Source organism: Anser anser, assembly GCF_964211835.1.
Source record: "Anser anser genome assembly, chromosome: 6".
Classification (NCBI taxonomy): domain Eukaryota; kingdom Metazoa; phylum Chordata; class Aves; order Anseriformes; family Anatidae; genus Anser; species Anser anser.
In genome coordinates, this window is record NC_139726.1 from 29,205,867 (window position 1) to 29,225,233 (window position 19,367).

The 19,367-nt window shown below is 61.1% G+C and overlaps 1 protein-coding gene across 1 annotated transcript in view; it reads right to left on the reverse strand.

The window, feature by feature from the left end:
• Window positions 1-11,535, reverse strand: part of COL18A1 (collagen type XVIII alpha 1 chain) — a 33,427-nt gene extending 21,892 nt beyond the window's left edge. Inside the window, exons 1-2 of the mRNA XM_083842744.1 lie at window positions 11,421-11,535; window positions 11,257-11,327 (exon numbers count right to left, since the gene is read on the reverse strand). Coding sequence (XP_083698870.1) covers window positions 11,257-11,327; window positions 11,421-11,431 — 82 coding nt within the window. The 5' untranslated portion in view covers window positions 11,432-11,535. The remainder of the gene's footprint in view (window positions 1-11,256; window positions 11,328-11,420) is intronic.
• Window positions 11,536-19,367: the final 7,832 nt, after the last annotated feature.

Below are 19,367 nucleotides of genomic sequence, written 5' to 3' on the forward strand. Positions count from 1 at the left end.
CCGAGGATATTGCCACATCCCGCTGACCTCCCATGCGGAGGGACGGACGGACGGACGGCAGGACACAGCTGTGCCAGGGGCCGGGACGCACACACCCCCAGCGCAGCACGCTGCCCCTCACCGGGGACCTGAGGCTGACTTTGGGACGAAACCAAGCACAAAGCGACTCAATGACCAACCGCAACCCACAAAATCAGCGCGCGGCTCCCCGTGATGCCCAAGTCCTCCCGAGATGTGCACAGGCAGAATCCTCCCCCCCCCCCCAGTCCTGACAAACTCGGTGCAGCAGTGATTTTTGTGGCGGAAGGGGGTGCTGCATGGTTGCAAGTGCAGCCCCCAAGCCAGCGTGCGTGACAGCAGCCACCAGGCCACCGCGGCGGTGACGCAGGTGGTGGCTTCAGGAGGACATTTCTGCTGGGACCGGCCTCCCCCAGCCACGCCGCACCGTCGAGCCCCCGGGACCGCAGCGTTCCTAAACATTTACTCATGGACAGACAGAAACTTCCTCCCAGCGAATTCCTCGATAAGATAAACCATTAAAATGTCACAACTGCCTGAGGGAGCAATCAAATCATCCAGGGGATAACAAACTCCTCGGTGTCAGCAGGCCGGCAGCCCAGGCACGCTGCGGCACGGGGACTCACCCCGAGCACGGCACCCGCACACCTCCAACGCGCGGCGGACCCGAAGTGCCCTGAGCCTGGCCCTGGCGTCCTGCGCCTCCTGCTGTGACCCCAGCCAGTTCATGGGGGCACCGGGGACACTCATCAAAGGAGTATTTTTAATTTGTCGGCCCTCGTGGGAAATATGCGGGCTGTGGCAGCGGGCACTGCGAGCTCCGACGGCGGAGCCGCCGCAAAGCAAACAATCCATCCGCCGTCCTCCCGGCGAGGCTAAAAATAAAATACCAGCGGGCCCGAGCCCCCGGGGAGAGCACGGGACGGGTCAGGTCTCACCAAAGCCACCGCGCATTTGCCTCGTAACTCGTTACCCTCCAGCAAAGACCAGGAGCCCCAGTCCGAGGGGAGGGCAGCGATGCGAGGGCAGCTCCCTTCCCCCCCCCCCCCCCATCTCGGTTTATCCGACAGCCAGCGGGGCGCAGGACGGAGGGGCACCAGCTCTGCTTCCCATCACTCCGGGCTGCCCGACAGCCGGGAGATAAGGCAGGGGAGGCGAGGGAAGGAATGTGCCCCGCTCCCCCGTGGCAATACATCACCTTGCAGACAAATTGCTCCCTGGAGGAGGGGAGCTGCAGAGCCACCCGGGCCCCAAACCGCCCCGAACCCGGCACTGCCTTCACCCACTTTACCACCAGCGGCCGGCATCAACTCCGCCGTGCCCCAGCTGGGGGCACGCAGCATCCCCCTCCCCACGGCACGGCCAGGAGGTCACAGCTCCTCCGCCCGACCTCCCGGGAAGCCTCAAATCATGATCGCGTTCCTGGCATTCCTGCCCCACCACCAGCAGCTGGGGGGCTCCACTGGTCGGCAGCACTCATGATCCCCCCAAGGAAAGCGTCTCGGTGATGGGGGTATCATTTCCCACCCAGCACTGCTCCCAGGCACCTGTTTACCTGGAAATACAGAGCAGGGAGACCTCTGCAGAGGGGAGAGGAGGGCAGGGGCTTGCAAGCTGACTCGATGCCGCTGCAGCGTGCTCATTTGCAGAAAGCAAAGCTGAGATGCCGAGGAAGAGCCACGCAGGTGGGAGCTGCACGCCCGTGTGTGCGCAGAGCTCAAAGCCTTCCAGCATTGCACAGACGTGAAGGAAACGAAGCCTGAGATGTTAGGACGCGGCTCCCGGGAGCGCACCTCCCGTGCGCCCACAAGAGCGCCCCGGGCACCGTGCCGGGATGCCGTCTCCGATGACGCAGAGCAGCAGCAGGAGCAGTGCCGAAGGGTGCCCGATGAAAGCCGCACGCTCCCCGTCCCCAGCTGCTTTCAGGACTTCGGTGCAGAGGAGCATAGCGGCACAGCCAAGACCCCTCCGCTTTGCACACAAGCAGGTTTGACACGCAAAAACCAGGAGTGCTGCCAAACGACGCCGTGCCCAGAGCTACGACCGAGCGGTACGGCACGGGGCCACGCCAGCATCCTCCTGCCTCCGACACAAGCCGGGATGCCGGGTGCCAGCTGGACCACGCTGCTGCAAGAAATAACTGCTGCAGCCAGGGGAAGATGCAGCCGCACGGAGAGGAAAACCTGCCCGAGAGCTAACTAACCACACTTCCCAGGGCTCGCTTCCCCGCTCGTCCCGCAGGAAGGAAACCCAAGCTGGCCAGCCCATCAGGCAGCCGGCAAGCCTCCCCTTTCCGCTGACGGGCCAGGTGGTGAGAAGCACTGCTTTGCTAAGCAATGGGAGGAAAAAGAAGGAGTGGGGAGGGCTTTTCTGCACCTCAGCAACCATCTTCCAATCGCCCGGCTGCCCTCTTGTATCTGCGCTGACCCCCTGCAGCGCCGGGGCTTTGTTTGTCTTGGAGCCTCACGAAGCCCAGGACAAGAACAAGGCTCCCTGTCTGCTCTGCGGTCTTTCCACCTCTCTGCGCTCCTCAGACAATACCCAGTCTGTGCTGCTGACTTTGGCATCTTTCTCCTGATCTTTCAAAAGTTTCCGCTGCGTGAGCCGGCCGAGCTCTGACGTCCCGCCTTGGCGGCGTGTCCCCGTCCCGTCCAGGGCTGCCTGCCGAGCAAGGTCACCGCGCTTCACGCCGGACCTTGGCACGGCCTCGGCACCGGCCCCGCTGGCGAGCCAGGATTCGGGTGGCTACAAGGGGTCAGGTGCTGGGAGCAGCCTTCGCAGCAGCCCCTGTGAGGGGGACGGGGAAAGCATCACCCAGCCCTTGAACCTACCCTGCTGCCTACGTGCATCTCAGGGCTGGACGCCTTGGAATTAATTTGTCCAATGACAAATTGATGCCAGCCAAAGCCGAACCCCCGAACAGGGACAGAAGGGGTCTCCAGGCAGCTTGGTTTTGCTGGTGGCTGCTTCGCTGTTCTGGCTTGGCCTTGGAGGAGGGACTGGGGCAGAGGCAGAGCCTTCCTGCAGCCTACCGGCGGTCACGGCGAGCCTTCCCAGGACAGCAAGGGTTAAAACAAAAACAAAAAAAAAACCCCACAGCACAAACCAGCAGGCATGCCTGAAGAGGAGGATTAGAGAGAATAGGGCCATTTCTCAGCGCAGACTATGGCAACGTAAATAGAAAAGTAACATTACGCTGGAGACGGGGCCCTTTCGCCCCGCTCCTGCCCCACAATGCCACCATTGTCCGGCTGACAACTGGCAATTATCCCCCTGCGGGCTCTGCATACCGCGGGTTCTCGGGGTCCGCCTCCTGCTCAGCCCCCCAAAACCCCCCGTTTTGGGCCAGGGGTGCCCCAGGAGGGCCGGAGGTGCCGTGGTGGCCGCGGGGAGCAGCGTGGTCCTGCTCCGCACCACGCTCCCCGATTAGGGTCTAGGGGAGCTGTCCCCTTGCGCCTCATGCCACAACGGGGCCAGCCCTTGGGATGGGACCTGCCCCTTCCCACCCAGCTTGGGTAAGGTGATAAAAACCACTGGAAAATGCCTCGGAACCGGCATTAACATTGCCCCGGTTGAAAAATGGATTTTTTTTTGGTTCGGTTGGTTTTGGAGGGAGTGGCGCGAGCCAGAGAGTGCAGAAAAAGGGCAAAAGGAGGGATCATGGCGCTTTTCCCTACCCTGAACTCCGGGCACTACAGCCAAGGACGGAGCAAGCAGAGGACAAACACGAGAGGCGGCTACAAGCCCTGAGCACCACGAGCAGCTGCTGTGGGATTTTTCTCCTGCATTTTAATTATACAACCACTCAAGTTTCTTCCTAACGGGAATGCTGAAAACCAGTTTTTCCTGCAGCAAGGCCAATTCCACAAATGCTAGCAGTGACCTGTGAAAAAAAAAAGCCATAAATCAGCACAGCGACATTTTTTCCCCCCTTGCAGCGTCACCATGATATTTCACTGTTTTTTCCTCATTTCAACGTTTTTTTCTATTGCTTTTTGCCTTAAAAAAAAAAACACAAACAGGTGTCCATGGCCAGAGCGAATAGATAAAACACTCTGAAACCCCAGCAGGCATGCACGGCAGCATCCCTTATAGCCATAGCCATGTGGCTGCTGCCGGTGGGCAGGGTGAGACCCTGGCGCTGCAGCTCGGGGTGGCTTGGGGCCATGCCCTGCACGGAGCGAGCACAGCCCAAACCTCCCCTCTGGGCTGCTGTCGGATGGCAGATGATGGGCACCAAGGTTTGCACGGCAGGGCCGGGTGAATCAGCATCCCCCGGCGGGAGCACGATGCTGCCAGAGCTGGAAAGGAAAAGCAGGGGGAAAAATAAGGAGGAAAAAAAAAATAAAAAGGGAGGGACGGCAGGAGAAAGCCCGGAAGGGGCCACAGGAAAGGAAAGGGAGGGCGTAGCAGATTACGAGGGGACAATGTCAGAGCCCCCCCGCAGGGGACAGCCGAGGGGCCCTGCGGTCCCCGGTGCCCCCCGACAAGCAGCAGGGGCTGAACCCCGGGCACGGCGCGGGGTGTGTGGGGGTCTGCAGGGCACGGCCAGAGGCTCATCGGCACGACAACGCCACTGAGACACATCCAGAGCCCGTCCACCGCCCTGCGATGGAGCAGGACCCAGCCGGCATCCTTCCTCCACGGCTGCACTAATCCTGTTGCCAGGACACCCGCGGGCGGCGAAATACCGCACCGAAGGGATTAGCGTCTAGACCGGCGGCTGACCTTCCCCTCCGCTCCCTAGGCAGCACCGGGGCAAGGACTGGGGCCCCGGAGCTGCCCTGGGAAAGGAGGCTTGTGGTCGGTGCTTCTGGAGGCAGGTCGGACGGGCAGGGCAGGACGGATGGTGCTGTGCCCAGCGCGCCGGGAGCTACCTGCGGCAGGGTCGGACGCAGCCCCGCAGGCTGCTGCCAAGCCCGGGGTTTGCCCAGCAACGCGCCGACAAAAGAGCCTTTCATGAGAGGGGACATGTCCGCGCCACAATTAGCAGGGGAAGAGGGAAAAAGAGCTGAAAGAAGATTATTACCTCCAGCGCTGCCTTTGGGGGCCCCTCTTCAAACGTTTGCATTAACTCTTTCGGCCGCGCCCTCAGAGGGGACAGAGCTGTGAACATCAGCCGTGTGCCCATGCCAAAAGAAGTCCCCACCAAAGCCTGAAGATCCAGCGCCAGACCCCAGGTGGCATCACCGTCTCGGAGGATGCCACCAACAGACCCGTCCCCTTGGGCACCGCTGGGTCATTTGAGCAGCGAGCGGTGACACTATCCCCAAGCCCCAGCGCTGGCCCAGACCCAGCGAGCAATAGCAAGCCGGCAGGAACTGGGACCACCACCCTCCTGTGAGACCAGCTGGGCATCAGAGAGGGAAACCAGAGAGCTTTGGGGCAGCTTCTCGGCTCGCTGACTGAGGGCCACGGGGCTGCCCCACAGCTAGTGGTGCCAGGCACGGCAGAAACGTGGCACTCGGTGCTTATTCCAAGAGACTGGGAGCACTTCGGCTGGCACGCCCCCCCCGTGGGAAGGACACCTACGACACTGCCAACTTGGCTGGAGCGAGCTTGGAAGCAGCTGGCGATGCTGAGGACTTTCCTCCCTTGCCACCGAGCTCCCAGGGCTCCCGGCTTAACAGCTACGGCCTCTCACCAAGCAGAGCAGGTACAGAGCCCCGAACACGGCACCGTCAGCCGTACCTCGCCTGCTTATCTGGGGTTATCAAAAAGGTGCCGTTTATCCCAAAGTCAACAAGCCCCGACTCAATTAACTTGCAGCCTAACGCGAGGAAGGTGGGAATAAAATCTGTTTAACTACGGTGTTTACCGGAGGGGAGGCATGTGGCTTACTTGTGAATTATAAAATCGGAGATGGCTTCAAGGGCGTTTGGGCTCACAGAGCAAGCAATAATTGGGGATTTATGCCAGCAGCAATGGTGCAAAGACTGCGCTTCCAGGTGCCCTGGCTGCTGTTCCCACTCCAGCCTGCTCCTGCGTGTGAGCAGCCTCCCACAGCCTGGGGACGGGGTCAGGGGAACAGCCACATCCTTCAGTCCCCTGGGCCTGGGAGGAAGAAACCAGCCGGCCGAGCTTGGGAATAAAACAGAAATACAATAAAACTCGCTAATGACAAATTTCCGCCTAAAAAGGGCCGGGATGCAATGCCAAAAAAAGCAATAAAAATTCCACAAGAGCAACCTTTTTAGCTGAAGACCGGCAGACACGGGATGTTGCGGACCAGATGTTGCTCGCTGAGGCAGCCCCGGCGCTGGGGATGCTGCTGCCAAGCGGCCGCGCTGCTCAGGGCCGGGAGCACCGCGAGTCCCTGGGGACGGCCCCCGTGTCCCTGCTGCCCCCCGTCCCTGGAAGCTCTGGAAGCCCACAGTAACTGCACAGACGTCCAAACCAGTTTCTAATCCCACTCAGCTCCTTGCTTCAATTACATCTTTGGCAACGGACTCTCTGGGTCAATCAAGCCCTACATTGAAAGCCAAAAACACACGCGCGCTGCTACCACACACCTTCCTCCATCCACAACGCCAGGAGCTGGGATTTTCTCCTGTGCCCCGACATCCAGGGACTGTGCCAGGTTTTCTCTGCGCCACCTTCCAGCCTGCAGCGCCTCCCTGGAGCACCAGCTCTTGGCAAGACCATGTGCATCTTCCCGGCACGCTGTGCACGGGGGTGCCCGAGGAAATGTGGGGAGAGCACCCCACGGGCCGAACAGATCTGCAGGGTGAAACTGGGCTGAAACCCAGCCTGGCACCCGCTGCAGAAGGTGCTGCCTCCAGGCAGACCCCAGGCTGTGCGCGCAGCCAAGAGATGCACGGGATGCTCTTGGAAGCGGTTCGTTCCCAGTGCTTCCTCAAATGTCATCAGATACGGTAGAAGATCATTAAAATGCTTTATTAATCCCATACCTCTGGGCTGCTGATACACATCCGATACTTAATCCCAGATGTCTCCTTCAGCGCTTTGAACTCTGCACTGAAATGCCAGAATTAATTCTTTTCTTGGTAAACTATGGAGCTTTTGGACGAGATGCAGCACACTCGCTAGGATTGCTATGTCAGGGCTCAGACCGTCCTCCCGAACAGTCGCGGCAGCGCAGACCAGTGCAGGAGAGGAGCTTGCACCACGGGAGCCTTTGCCACCAGCCCCATGCTGTGCAAGCAAGGAAGAGCCCTGCACGGCTCCTTGCCTCCCTGGCTGTCCCGAATCAGGCTGGTTGGCAGACGTCTTCGCAGTCCTCAGCATCCTCCCAGGGCTCTGCGCTCACGGATCACGCAGCTTTGGGTCACTCCTCCTCCACGCCTGTCTTCTCTAAGTGCTCGGACTCACTGTTTAAACAACGCCCAAATTGTATCGAAATAAACAGCGCAAGAAGAGGTTATTGCAGCCGAGACCAAAATAAATAATAAGCGATGCCAAAGAGGCTGCTATTCAGGGCACAAACACCACTTCTCCAGAGCCTTCCAGGAGCCGTGGGGCACGTCAGCCCAGCTCTCCGTCACACCAGGGATGTGCACCCATGGCCCGACGGGGCCACGAGGGCTCAGCTCCTTTCCCCCCCCCCCGCAGAAACCTGAAACCCAGCTGGAGCACTGTGCAAAGGATGCTGCGGGTGGACCAAGTCCAGACACGGAGCTGCAAAACCACAGAGAAAGTTAGGATCAGGGCTTGAAAAGGTCATTTGCATCAACGGAAGCAAAGAAAACTGCCTGGGAGTGCAGCCACTCTTTGGAAATGCTCATCTCTTTTTAAACTGAGTTTCCACCCCCAAAAAAATGAACCACGACACTGGGGCCATCCAGTCTGGCAGCCGCTCTCTGCAACCCTGCCAGCAGCCTGGGCAGAGAGGGGCGAGAAATTGGGTGGTGACAGCACGGGGACACCAGGTCGCTGTCCTTGGGCTAACCAGGAGCCACCCCTCAGCTGGGCGAGCAGGACACCGAGGCATCACTGACCGCGAGCGCCCATCTGCTTGCTCACATCACCCCAAAAGAGGCAGCGAGCGGGCGCGATGGTGGTCCCATCACCTCGTGCAGGACGCCGGCACCGTCCCTCGTCCCCAGCTCCTGGCAGTGCCCACGGCCACCCCACCCTGCCGCCGGGAACTCGCCACTCCGCCTGACCTCCAGACGGAGGCAGGAGGCAGCTATTCTTAGCCTCGGCGTCACGCCGCTCCCTCTCTCTGGACGGGCAGGAGGCTCTGTCCACCGGCCGGACAGACACACAGCCCGCAGGAGAGACGTCCCCAGGCTCGGCTGCTGCCCGGGGCCCGCAGCACGGAGGCTCTCTCTCCCTCCCCGCCGGCTCCCACGGCGGAGAGATAAGGTTTCGCAAACAAAAACCCTGCCAGCTGATACAGAGAGAAGAGCCCACAGCATCCCCCGAGCACAGCAGCATCCTCCCCCGCTGATCAACCCCATCCCGGTGGCCTTGGTGCTGCCGAAGCTGAGAGGTGCTGCACACACGCGGCACCGGCAGGTCCAAGACTCCCGGCCCTCCCCGTCAGCTCCAAAAAGGGAGGCAGCCCCGCTTCCTGCAGCACCTCGCCTCAGGTGCTCAAGGAGAAAAGTTCTCCCCAAGGTAAACCAGCGCCTGCGGGCGCTGCCCGTGGCACGTTCCCCGAGGGGAAGGAATTCTTAAAATAATGTTTGCGAAAGCTCAGATCCACCTGTCAAAAATCCCCACGAGCTGATGCCAAAGCAGTTATGTCACAGGCCATAAATCTCTTTGCGCAGCACCTGCTTTATCTTTGAAGGCTCGTGCTTGCAAGGCATCCGAGCCGTGGAGACCAACAAGGCACTGAAGAATGGAAATAAAACCAAGACCGAGCCCCCGCGCTGGCAGCGCAGCTCCGACACCTGCTGCGTTGACAGCGGAGGAGGCAGCTCAGCCTCCCAGGTGCTGTCTGCGGTCGCCTGTCGCAGCGAGGGCTTCTCACTGCCACCGGCCCCGAGACCTGGATGTCCTGGCTCATCCCAGCTGTGAAACTGAGGCAGAGAAACCCAACGCGAGTGAATCCCTGGTGACCTGTCCCAGCGTCTGACCCAGTGCCAGCTCTCGCCACGTGCAGCCCCCTGCAGCTGCCCCGACCCCGCCACGTTCTCACGACTGGACCCGTGGTGGCATCCCGACGGCATCCCCACCCCAGCCCCCTGCACGGCTACGTGCCGTGCTGGGGGATGCCGTAGATCCGGTGATAAAGCCAAGACAAGCTCCAGGCAGCTAAGCCCCGAAATTTGCAAGGAAGGCAGATAAACAGAAAGGTTATCTCCGTGCCAGGACGGCCTTCGGAGCAAACATTCCCGAGGAGCCCATCACAAAGGAGGGCTGGCAGAACAGGCCCTGCAGTCCTTGGACATTGAACCAAAGGGAACAAAAAAAGTTAAAAAAAACAACCACCAAGCTGCTTTCAAATTCTTTAAAACCCAATCCACAGCCTCTTTGGGAGGTGGCCAAGTCAGCTGGGTGAAACGGGCACTTCCCGGCCAGCGCCATGACCCAGGCCTGGGAGCGCCCAACCCCACCGTGCACCCGCCGAGCCGCAGCAGCAGCGGGGGGGACCCGGGGAGGGGGACGTGGCCTTGGATCGCTCGCGGCCCCGGCCAGCCCCGCGCCAGGAGCCGGGGCGCCGGCGAGGGGTGGGCAGGGCACAAATAGCCATTTCTGCTCTGAATAACCACTGTTAAAACAGTCCTCAGCCCTCCGGCTCAGCTCGGCCGCACTTGGACATTCTCCAGGGACTTAAAATAGTTGATTTCACGTCGGAATAATTTTGCCTCTCTGGAGACCTCCAAGAGGAGCTTTTTGTTCCCGTGGTCCCCAGTGAGCCTACGGCAGGCGCCACGCCCCAGAAAGCGACACCAGAAATCCAGCCCAGGGCACTTTGAGAACTTCTCCGAGTGCTCCCAGACGGGCTCTGGGAGCGCCGGGCATCCCCACTGCCCTGGCCAGGCTCCCCGGCTCTCTCGGCGCTCCTGCAGCACGACCTGAGCAGGGCAGAGCACGCCGCAGCTGAAAGCAGAGGCGGCCGTTCCTGGATGGCATACGGCCGTGCTCCAGCAAATAATCCACCGATTTCACAGCCCAGCGCCTGTCTGACTTCCAGCTCGCTTGTACCTGGGCAGCTTCTTACCAAAGCGCCTTGCCCAGCCCGGCGGGGAGATGAAAGAGAGGGGCATCAGCAATGCTTCTTAGCCTGCTGGAGGGGTGGTAACGCTCAACAGGGGGCACAAACCTTCCCAAAGAGCCACCTTTGCCCAGTTTTGGATCACTGCTCACAGCCGTTCAGCTGCTTCTGCAAACAGCGTGCAGGCAAGCCCAGCGCCCCCAGGTGCATTTTACCAGCTCCAGGAGCCCAGCTGAGCACCAACAAACCAGGAAACACCCCAGCTCTCTACCTTCACCTGGATGAGCCAGCTTTGCCCCCAGGACAAAGCCCTGCGGGGAGGCAAAACTGCGCAGCAGCCCTGGGTCGGGATGCTCGCATGTCCCCAGCAGCAGGGAGTTCTGGGGGGCCACCCAGGCCACCTGCACCGCATCGGGGAGGTCCCCGGGCCACAAGCAGGGTCAGGGGCTCCCTTTGTCAGCCGTGGCTCTCTCCACCCGCCGCACACTCGGCATGCGTCCAGAGACCGGCTGCAACGGGAGGAGGGGGCAGCCAGGAGGGAAGCTTCCCCGCTGGGGAGGGAAAGTTCACCGTGGCCACGGGCTGTTCGGGGCAGCCCGGAACCGGCTGGTGCCCCGTGGGGAAAGCGGGGCTGGAGAGCTGACTCAGCGCCGAATTCCCTTCTCCATCTCCGACGGCGTGAGCTGCCCGAGAGCCCCCGAGCCCCGCAGGCAGGGGAAAGCCCGCAGTGCCCGGGGAGAAGGTGCGGCATCTCGGCGGCTTCCTCCGGCTCGCAACACTTCCAAGGACGCGCAGCCACGGCGGAGGACGCCCGTGGAAGGGGCAGGGACCACGGCCGGCACCGTCCCGACTTTCCCACGTCCCCGGCCCGCCGCGCTCCGGGCGCGCAGCCCCGCGGGATGCGCGGCCCCGCGTGGCCCCCCCGGGCTCCCCCCGGGTGAGGGGGCCGTGGGGGGGCTGCTCCCCCTTTCCCCATCCCTCCGGGCGCCGCTGGGCACGGGCGAGCGTTTCGGCGCGGGGAGCGCGGCTGCGATCGCGGAGCGCGCCCCACGGGGAGGGCTCCGGGTCCCTCCCCAGCTCCCCCCGCCGGCGCGCCCCCCGCACGTTACCGGGCTCCTGGGAAGCGGCGGGGAGCAGCAGGACAAAGAGCCCGAGCAGCGGCAGCCGCCGCGGGGGACACCTGCGGGGGAAGCAGAGACCCAGCCGTTACCCACGGACCCTCCGCAGGACCCCCCCCCCCCCCCGCGGCCCCCTCCCGGCCCCCGGCGCTCACCGTGGGCGCATGGTGCCGGCTGCCCGCCGCCTGTGCGCGGCTCGGCGCGGCTCGGCGCGGCTCGGCTCGGCCCGGTGGGCGGAGCGGGGCGGGGCTGGGGCCGCCGAGGGCTCAGCCCGCCCCCAGCCCCCGGTACCGAGCCCCGGTGGCCGCTCGTGGTGCGAGGGGGCACGGCAACGGAGCATCCCCGGGGGGGCGCATCGGGCAGGGCAGGGAAGGGTCCCCGCAGCCCGACCCCGCGCATCCATCCCCCTCCTGGCGCCCCCCTGCCCTGCCCCAGCGGCCCCTCGGCTGCACTGGGGCGTGGGGGGCTCGGGGGTCCCCACCGGCCTCCCCTGGCGCCCTGCCTTCGCCTGGTTGTCGGCAGCAGCAGCCCCGCGCCAGGGCACCCCGCTGCCCGCCGCCTCGCACCTCGCCTCGCCCTGCGGGGCTGCCGCTGCCTCCCGCTTCGCCTCCTGCCCTCGTCCCAGCTTTCTTCTCCCTCCAGCCGCAGCCTGGTGGAGAGCAGGGTAATCCCCACGAAAATTAAAAAAAAAAAAAGAAAAAGAAAAAAAAAGCCCGCCACACCTTGCTTTGTCTTCCACGGCATTTTGGTGCCCCGCGGCTGCAAGCTTCTGAAATCCAAGCCCTGGAAACTTCCAGGGGATCTAGAAGTGATTCACCGATGGCAGAGGCCGTGTTTAGTCTAAACTACGGTTTGGATCTCGCAGGATAAACCACAGCATCCAGCTGCTCAGCTCTTTGCGCCCAGAGGTGCACGCTGTCGCCGTGCCTTTTCACACAGCCAGCATGACCCCAGTCTGGGGGCGATGAGCAGACACCGAAGCTGCCTTTTGTTTTGGTGCAGAATGATTTCACGCGGCCGGGGCTGTTACATTTACACTTTCCCGCTCGGATGCTGAGTGATTTACTGCTCCTTTCTCCTCCTGCAGCTGGATGCCTTTCTTCCAGGTAGACGCTGCAACGCGTTGCCTGAGCACCTGAGCCGCACAAAAGGCAACACGTGGCAGCCCTGAGCCGCGGGGCTGCCATTTCGTGCAGGGCGCTCGGAGGGGCGGATGGACTGCAGGAGGAGTCGCCATGCTGCTGGGCCCGGAGGACATGCAGCAAGTGGGAGGAGAGTCCTAGGGGCAAGGTGCTTGGAGAATCTCGTTGAAAGCAGAAAACGATCCTCCTGATAGCAGCGGCACCTTCAAAGCAAGACGGATTTTCACAGGCTTGCTGCAGAGGGGGAGAGGCCGCGGGCAGCTCGGGGGCTGCTGCTCCGGGTGCTGCTGTGGCTCCATGGGGAGAGGCAGCGCTGGCCCTGCTGTCCTTATCAGCACAGAGAGGGCCAGGAGTGAGCCTTGGCACGGCTGCCCTGACCTGCGCCGGTCCCACCCCACGCGCTAACGCAGCCCGAGCAGAGATGTTATCGCCCCGCGCTGCCAGTGCCTGGATGCTGGCGGTTTGCAGCCCTGAGCTCCTCCTTGCTGAACCCCGGGGCTCTGGCTGAACACGGTCCTGCCTCCTGCGGTGGCAGCAGCGCCCATAAAGCAGCTCACCACCGTCTGGCAGGGACGGCAATGCCCGCCTGGCTCCTTCACCTGGGCGTGCGCCTCCTGCCACATCAGCAGGGTTGTGCCAGCAGTGCCGCGGTGCCTGTGCACCCGCTGTGCTCGTTCTCTGGGGCGGGACACAGGATGGGTGTAAGCACACCACCTTTCACCTGTCCTCCTCTCTTTGCTGCGCCTGACGGCAGGTCCCCAAGTCCCCGCTCTCCACCACCACGGGGACATCTCCCCCGGGCAGACCTCCATGCAACACGCCCCGCTCCAGCCGGCCTGACACCCAAGCAGTTTCCCATCATAAAATGTCCTCCTGCTGTGCTTTAAAGTTTGAAAGCCACGAAGGACAGCTAATGAGGCTCATCTTTTCCCAGGCAAACAAACACTGCCTGCCGAGGGGGGGCTGCTGCCAGGGAGGCAGCTCTTTCGAAAGGCGACCAAATGGAAACCAGCAGTGCTCCCACGGTGCTGTGGCTGCTTGCAGCCGCGGCTTCCCAAGCCACAGCTGCAAGGCCCTCCTGCCCTGCAGGCTTCGAGCTCTAGCAATGCTTCGGCACTTTTTTATTTTATTTTATTTTTTCTCTCTGTCCCACTGTGCCTCCCTCACGGCCGCATCCCACAGCCGGTGGCCCCGTGCCGCTGGGTGGCCCTGTCCTGGGGCACCCCGGTGCTGCCGTCCAGCGCGGGGCTGGAGGAGCTGCCCCGGCTCCCAGCACGCAGCCCTCGCCAGCTCCGTGTCTGGGACAGCACGGCGGCCAAAAATTGTCACCGTGGCAACCCTGCAGGATGACTGGGCTGTTTTCCCCTCCTTTTGGTGGAGAAAGGGGGGTTTGGAAATGCCGGCGTCTCCGGCAGCCTCTCTGCGCCCGACACGCAGGGCCTGCCTCCGCCTCCCCCTCCTTCTGCTCCGCCAGCCCCACGCAGCAGCTGCCATTCACAGCGTGTCCCCCGGCCATTCACAGCGTGTCCCCCGGCCATTCGCAGCGTGTCCCCCGGCTGCCCAGTGTCCCCAGCAGCCATCACCCGCTGCTGCCAGCACCGGCGGTCACCCCAAGAAGCGTGGCCATCGGCACCGCCTGGAAGCGGTGGCTTGTGCGGGGCTGGGGAGGCAGCGGGAGCTGTAGGATTTGGGGCCGGGGGGTGGTGAGGGGCGAGAAGGCGAAGGGCAGTGTTTGGCAAGAGGCCGTGCAGAAAAACAGAGGCTGCAGCAAGCGCAGGGAGCAGAAAGCCACCGACTGGCAGGATCGTCCTGCCTGTAGTATCCCCGAGCCTTTCCCTTTGTGCTGGGGCTGCCTTGATGTGCCGTTTGTTGGGGTTAAAGCCACCTTCCTGGGGCTGCAGCCTGAGGGTCAAGTGGCTCAGGGCAGCCTCACAGCCCTGTTTGACCACCACCCACCACGGCAAACCCTGCTGGTGGCTTCACACCCTTTTCTGAGGGACTGCAAAGCCCTCACACGAAGCAGCCAGGGCCCCAACCTCCTCACTGGGGCAAACTGGGGCCCTCGCCATGCCCACAGGGGATGCCAGATGGATTTCTGGGCTGTTCTCCATGGGGCAAATGGGCAGTGTGAGCAATGGGAACCATCCCATGGGAGCCTTCTGCAGCTAGCATCCTGCAACGGACAATGTAACAGCATTTTACCACTGTCTGCAAAAGGCATCCCCCCTTCCAGAGGGGAAGCACGCAGAGCCACGAAGGTGGGCGTTTGGGAAGGACCCAAGTTGCTCAGACAGGGAGTGGGAATAATTGGAAATCCAGATTTTCCTGAAGAGGAAACCTGGCAAGCATGAGCGCTTGGCTGAGTGGGGAGCACATTACCCACCCATGTGTGCGGGGGTGAGCTGCCCCTGGCTGGGGGAGCACAGAAGAAGCACTTCAGGAGCTGGAGCCCACCCGCACCCTTCCCATCGATGCAGAGAGGACAGGATGGTGCCTGCTGCTGCAGCTCGGCGGGGAGGTGAGCCAGGGCCAGGGGACCAGCGTGCCGTACTCCCACCTGCTGCACCACAGAGCACGGGTCCCCCGCATGGGGAAGGTCCCCGTGGTGCTAGCACAGAGCCCGAGGCAGCAGCACGGTGTCAGTAGGAAAGCATGTGAGCAGCCAGCCAGCGAATGCACTGCATAGTTCCTCACATCGTGAGCTCCCCTGTGCTGCTTTGCAACACCTGGAGCCCCCCGAGCGGAGCGGGCCAGGCAGAGGTCCCCAGCCCTGGCCACCTCTCAGGGCGGCTCCTCTTGCCCTCCTGCCCGGCCACGTGCTGTGGCAAGCTTTCGTCTGGCTGAGTCACAGCATGGTGGAGATCCGGCCCGTTCCCAAGCTGGATATCGGCAGCATGAGAGCCAAGCAACGCATGAGAGAGAAGGGCAAGCAAGAGCACTTGCTCCCGAGCAGCAGATACCAGCCACTCATTCGGCAGAGGCACAGCTGAGAGCTCACCGCAGCGTGCACAGCAACCTCCTCCCCGGGGAAGGAGGAGGGGAGCGACCCCGCTTCCTATCGCAGGGCTGGGGATCCCCGTGCAGCATCAGCAGGGAGAGAGATGGCCTCAAAGGCTGGGGCCATGTGTGTCGCCCAGCTCCCTGCCTGCTCCCTGGGGCAATGCCCGCTCCCTCCCACTTGGCCTCTGCCAGGCACGGGCACCCGGCGCGTCCTGGCGTCCCCCTCCCTCTCTGCTCCTCCGTGACTCATCCACTCCAGGGGGAAATCAATACTTCTGCACATGTCAGACGAAGCACGGAGAAAAGCTTTTCATGGGAATGGGGCCGAGGCGGATGCTTCTTGCATGCCTCATCCACGCGGCTCGCCCTTAGGTCTCTGCCTCTCAGCTGGGTGTGGGAAATGGCACTTGCTTCCCGTCCTGCTGAGTGGTGGTGACAGAGAGGTGCTTGCTCGAGCAGGGGCAGTCCTAAGCTTGGGCCAGGCAAGACCAGGTCTGCAGGAGAGAGCCGGGTCTGGCAAGGTAACAGGCTGAGCACAGGCTACAGTTCGGGGGAGAGTCCCATGACCAACGCCATCGGCTTGCTGGGCACGGTGCTAACGGGCTGGTATTAGCACAGTGCCTGTCTCCGGCTTAGGCACGGGGAGCGCGGCGGTGGAGGGACTGGCTGGGGTGTGTGGCATGCCACAGGGCTCGCACAGCCCCTCTGCTGGGGGCACACCCGCAGCTGTGTGCAGGTGACACCAAGAGCGAACAGCGCCAGAACCCAAGGGCCTGGCACGTGGCAGTGCTGCTTTCTTGGAGAGTCTTCCAGCAGCCCTGAGGCTGCCATCTCCCCTCTCCCAGAATACGCTCGGCATCTCCCCTGGAAGGGAATGGTCGCCTTTGACTCAGGCTCAGCTGAAAAGAAAAAGAAAAAAAAAAAAAAAGGATTTGAAGTCCTTTGCTCCGGCAAGACTCAAAATAGGAGCCGTTTCCTCCCTGGGAAGAGGAAATTCCTAGCTCCCCACGGAGGAGCTCGTGATGGCTGGCGCTGCGGGACCACGCCGCCCTGGCCACACGCCTGCTGTCCATCAGTTTGTCCCATCCCTTTCTGGTGCTGGCCACCTCTGAGCTCCTCTGGGACTGAGCAACATTTAGCTTGTCCCTTCTGGATAACCCTGCCATAAATTTCTCTTCTGATTTATGAGCCCTTCCCACCTGCCTGGGACAGAACACGTGGGGGGGAGGTGGGGGGGGGAATGCCCCCAGGCAAAAGGCCGGCGCTATCGAGCCTGTCCACTGTGGCCATCCTGTCCCTGCACACTCTGCTCATCTCCCAGACACCCAGCTCCAGCCAGCTTCCTGTGCAGCGTAGATGTGCCAAGCTGCTTAACTGCTGGCTTGAGCACATCTGGCGAGACACACCTCAAGCCTGCTCCTAGCCCTCTTGCTTTCCCCGCTGCGTTTTTTCAGCTGTCCTGCTTTCCTTCTGGCAAACTTTCTGCTCTCCAGTGTCAGCCTTTACCCGGTGCTCCCCGTTCTTTCCCATCTGCCGTGTGGGGTCTGTACGGGACTGTCCTATCTGCTCTTTGTTCTTTGGTATGTGTTTCACTGTGGCTCTGAATATGGCATTTTTCTTCAGCTCTCAGGCAGCTTGGAGGCCTCTGGCTTTCTGGATCACACTGTTGAGAAATTTGGGATTGGACTTTTTTTTTTTTTTCTGTTTTGCTGTGTTTCTTCATTCTTACACAGTCCCTCACCTTGAAATTGAATAGCCACATGCTGGATATCTTCTGCTTTATGCCCAAATTAAAACCAAGTAGCATCACAGCTGTCCTAAACCCTCCTGAGCTAATCCCCACATGCTGCACAAGAGCAGATCTGGAAGAGCATCCTCTCCTGACAATTCTCAGACTACTTCTTGGGGGATGGCACCACTTATTGCATTCACAGTATCACAGTATCACAGATTTCTAGGTTGGAAGAGACCTCAAGATCATCGAGTCCAACCTCCGACCTAACACTAAGTACTCCACTAAACCATATCGCTAAGCTCTACATCTAAACGTCTTTTAAAGACCTCCAGGGATGGTGACTCCACCACCTCCCTGGGCAGCCCGTTCCAATGCTTAATAACCCTTTCGGTAAAGAAGTTCCTCCTAATATCCAACCTAAACCTCCCCTGGCACAACTTTAGCCCATTCCCCCTCGTCCTGTCACCAGGCACGTGGAAGTAAAGACCAACCCCCACCTCTCTACAGCCTCCTTTAAGGTACCTGTAGAGAGCGATGAGGTCTCCCCTGAGCCTCCTCTTCTCCAGGCTGAACAAGCCCAGCTCCCTCAGCCGCTCCTCGTAAGACTTGTTCTCCAGACCCCTCACCAGCTTGGTCGCCCTTCTCTGGACTCGCTCGAGCACGTCCATGTCCTTCCTGTAGCGAGGGGCCCAAAACTGAACACAGTACTCGAGGTGCGGCCTCACCAGAGCCGAGTACAGGGGCACAATCACTTCCCTAGTCCTGCTGGCCACACTGCTTCTTATACAGGCCAGGATGCTGTTGGCCTTCTTGGCCACCTGAGCACACTGCTGGCTCATATTCAGCCGACTATCAACCAATACTCCCAGGTCCCTCTCGGCCAGGCAGCTTTCCAGCCACTCATCTCCCAGCCTGTAGCTCTGCTTGGGGTTGTTGCGCCCCAGGTGCAGGACCCGGCACTTGGCCTTGTTGAACTTCATGCAGTTGACCTCAGCCCATCGCTCCAGCCTATCCAGATCCTCCTGCAGAGCCTTCCTGCCCTCGAGCAGATCGACACACGCACTTAGCTTGGTGTCATCTGCAAACTTACTGAGGGTGCACTGGACGCCCTCATCCAGATCATCGATAAAGATATTAAAGAGGACCGGCCCCAGTACGGAGCCCTGGGGGACACCACTAGTGACCAGCCTCCAACCAGATTTGACTCCATTCACCACAACTCTCTGGGCCCGGCTACCCAGGCAGTTTTTAACCCAGCGAAGCGTACGCCAGTCCAAGCCCCGAGCAGCCAGTTTCTTGAGGAGAATGTTGTGGGAAACGGTGTCAAAAGCCTTACTGAGGTCAAGGTAAACCACATCCACAGCCTTTCCCTCATCCACCAAGTGCGTCACTTGGTCATAGAAGGAGATCAGGTTCGTCAAGCAGGACCTGCCCTTCATAAACCCATGCTGACTGGGCCTGATCGCCTGCTCGCCCTGCAAGTGCCGCGTGATGACCCTCAAGATAATCTGCTCCATGAGCTTCCCTGGCACTGAGGTCAAACTGACAGGCCTATAGTTCCCCGGGTCTGCCCTGCGGCCCTTCTTATAGATGGGCGTCACATTTGCTAGCCGCCAGTCAACTGGGACCTCCCCTGACAGCCAGGACTGCCGATAAATGATGGAAAGCGGCTTGGCCAGCTCCTCCGCCAGTTCTTTCAGTACCCTCGGGTGCATCCCATCCGGCCCCATCGACTTGCGCACATCCAAGCTCCGTAGCAGGTCGCCAACCATTTCCTCATGGATAGCGAGGGCCATATCCTGCTTCCCATCCCCTTCCACCAGCTCAGGGCACTGGGTATCCAGAGAACAACTGGTATTACCGCTAAAGACTGAGGCAAAGGCGGCATTAAGCACCTCAGCCTTTTCCTCATCCTTAGTAACTAGGTTTCCTCTCGCATCCAGTAAAGGATTCAAAGATTTTATCCTTACATTTTGTCCCCTAGTGCTTTGACCCAAGCCATAAGTGAAGTTAGTTGAAGTGTCCTCTTACTACTGCCTGTCCTAAAGTCCGTTCTTGGCTTTTAGGTATCCAGCATTGATGCAGGAGCACTTGTAGGTTTGTCCTTGCACAGCTGCCCAGACCTGCACTGGCTGCTCTCCTGGCACCGAAGGTCATCTGATTTCCCCTCCTCCATTATTGCAGTTACACTCTATTTTCCTCCTGGCATTTTCGGAGGTGCATCA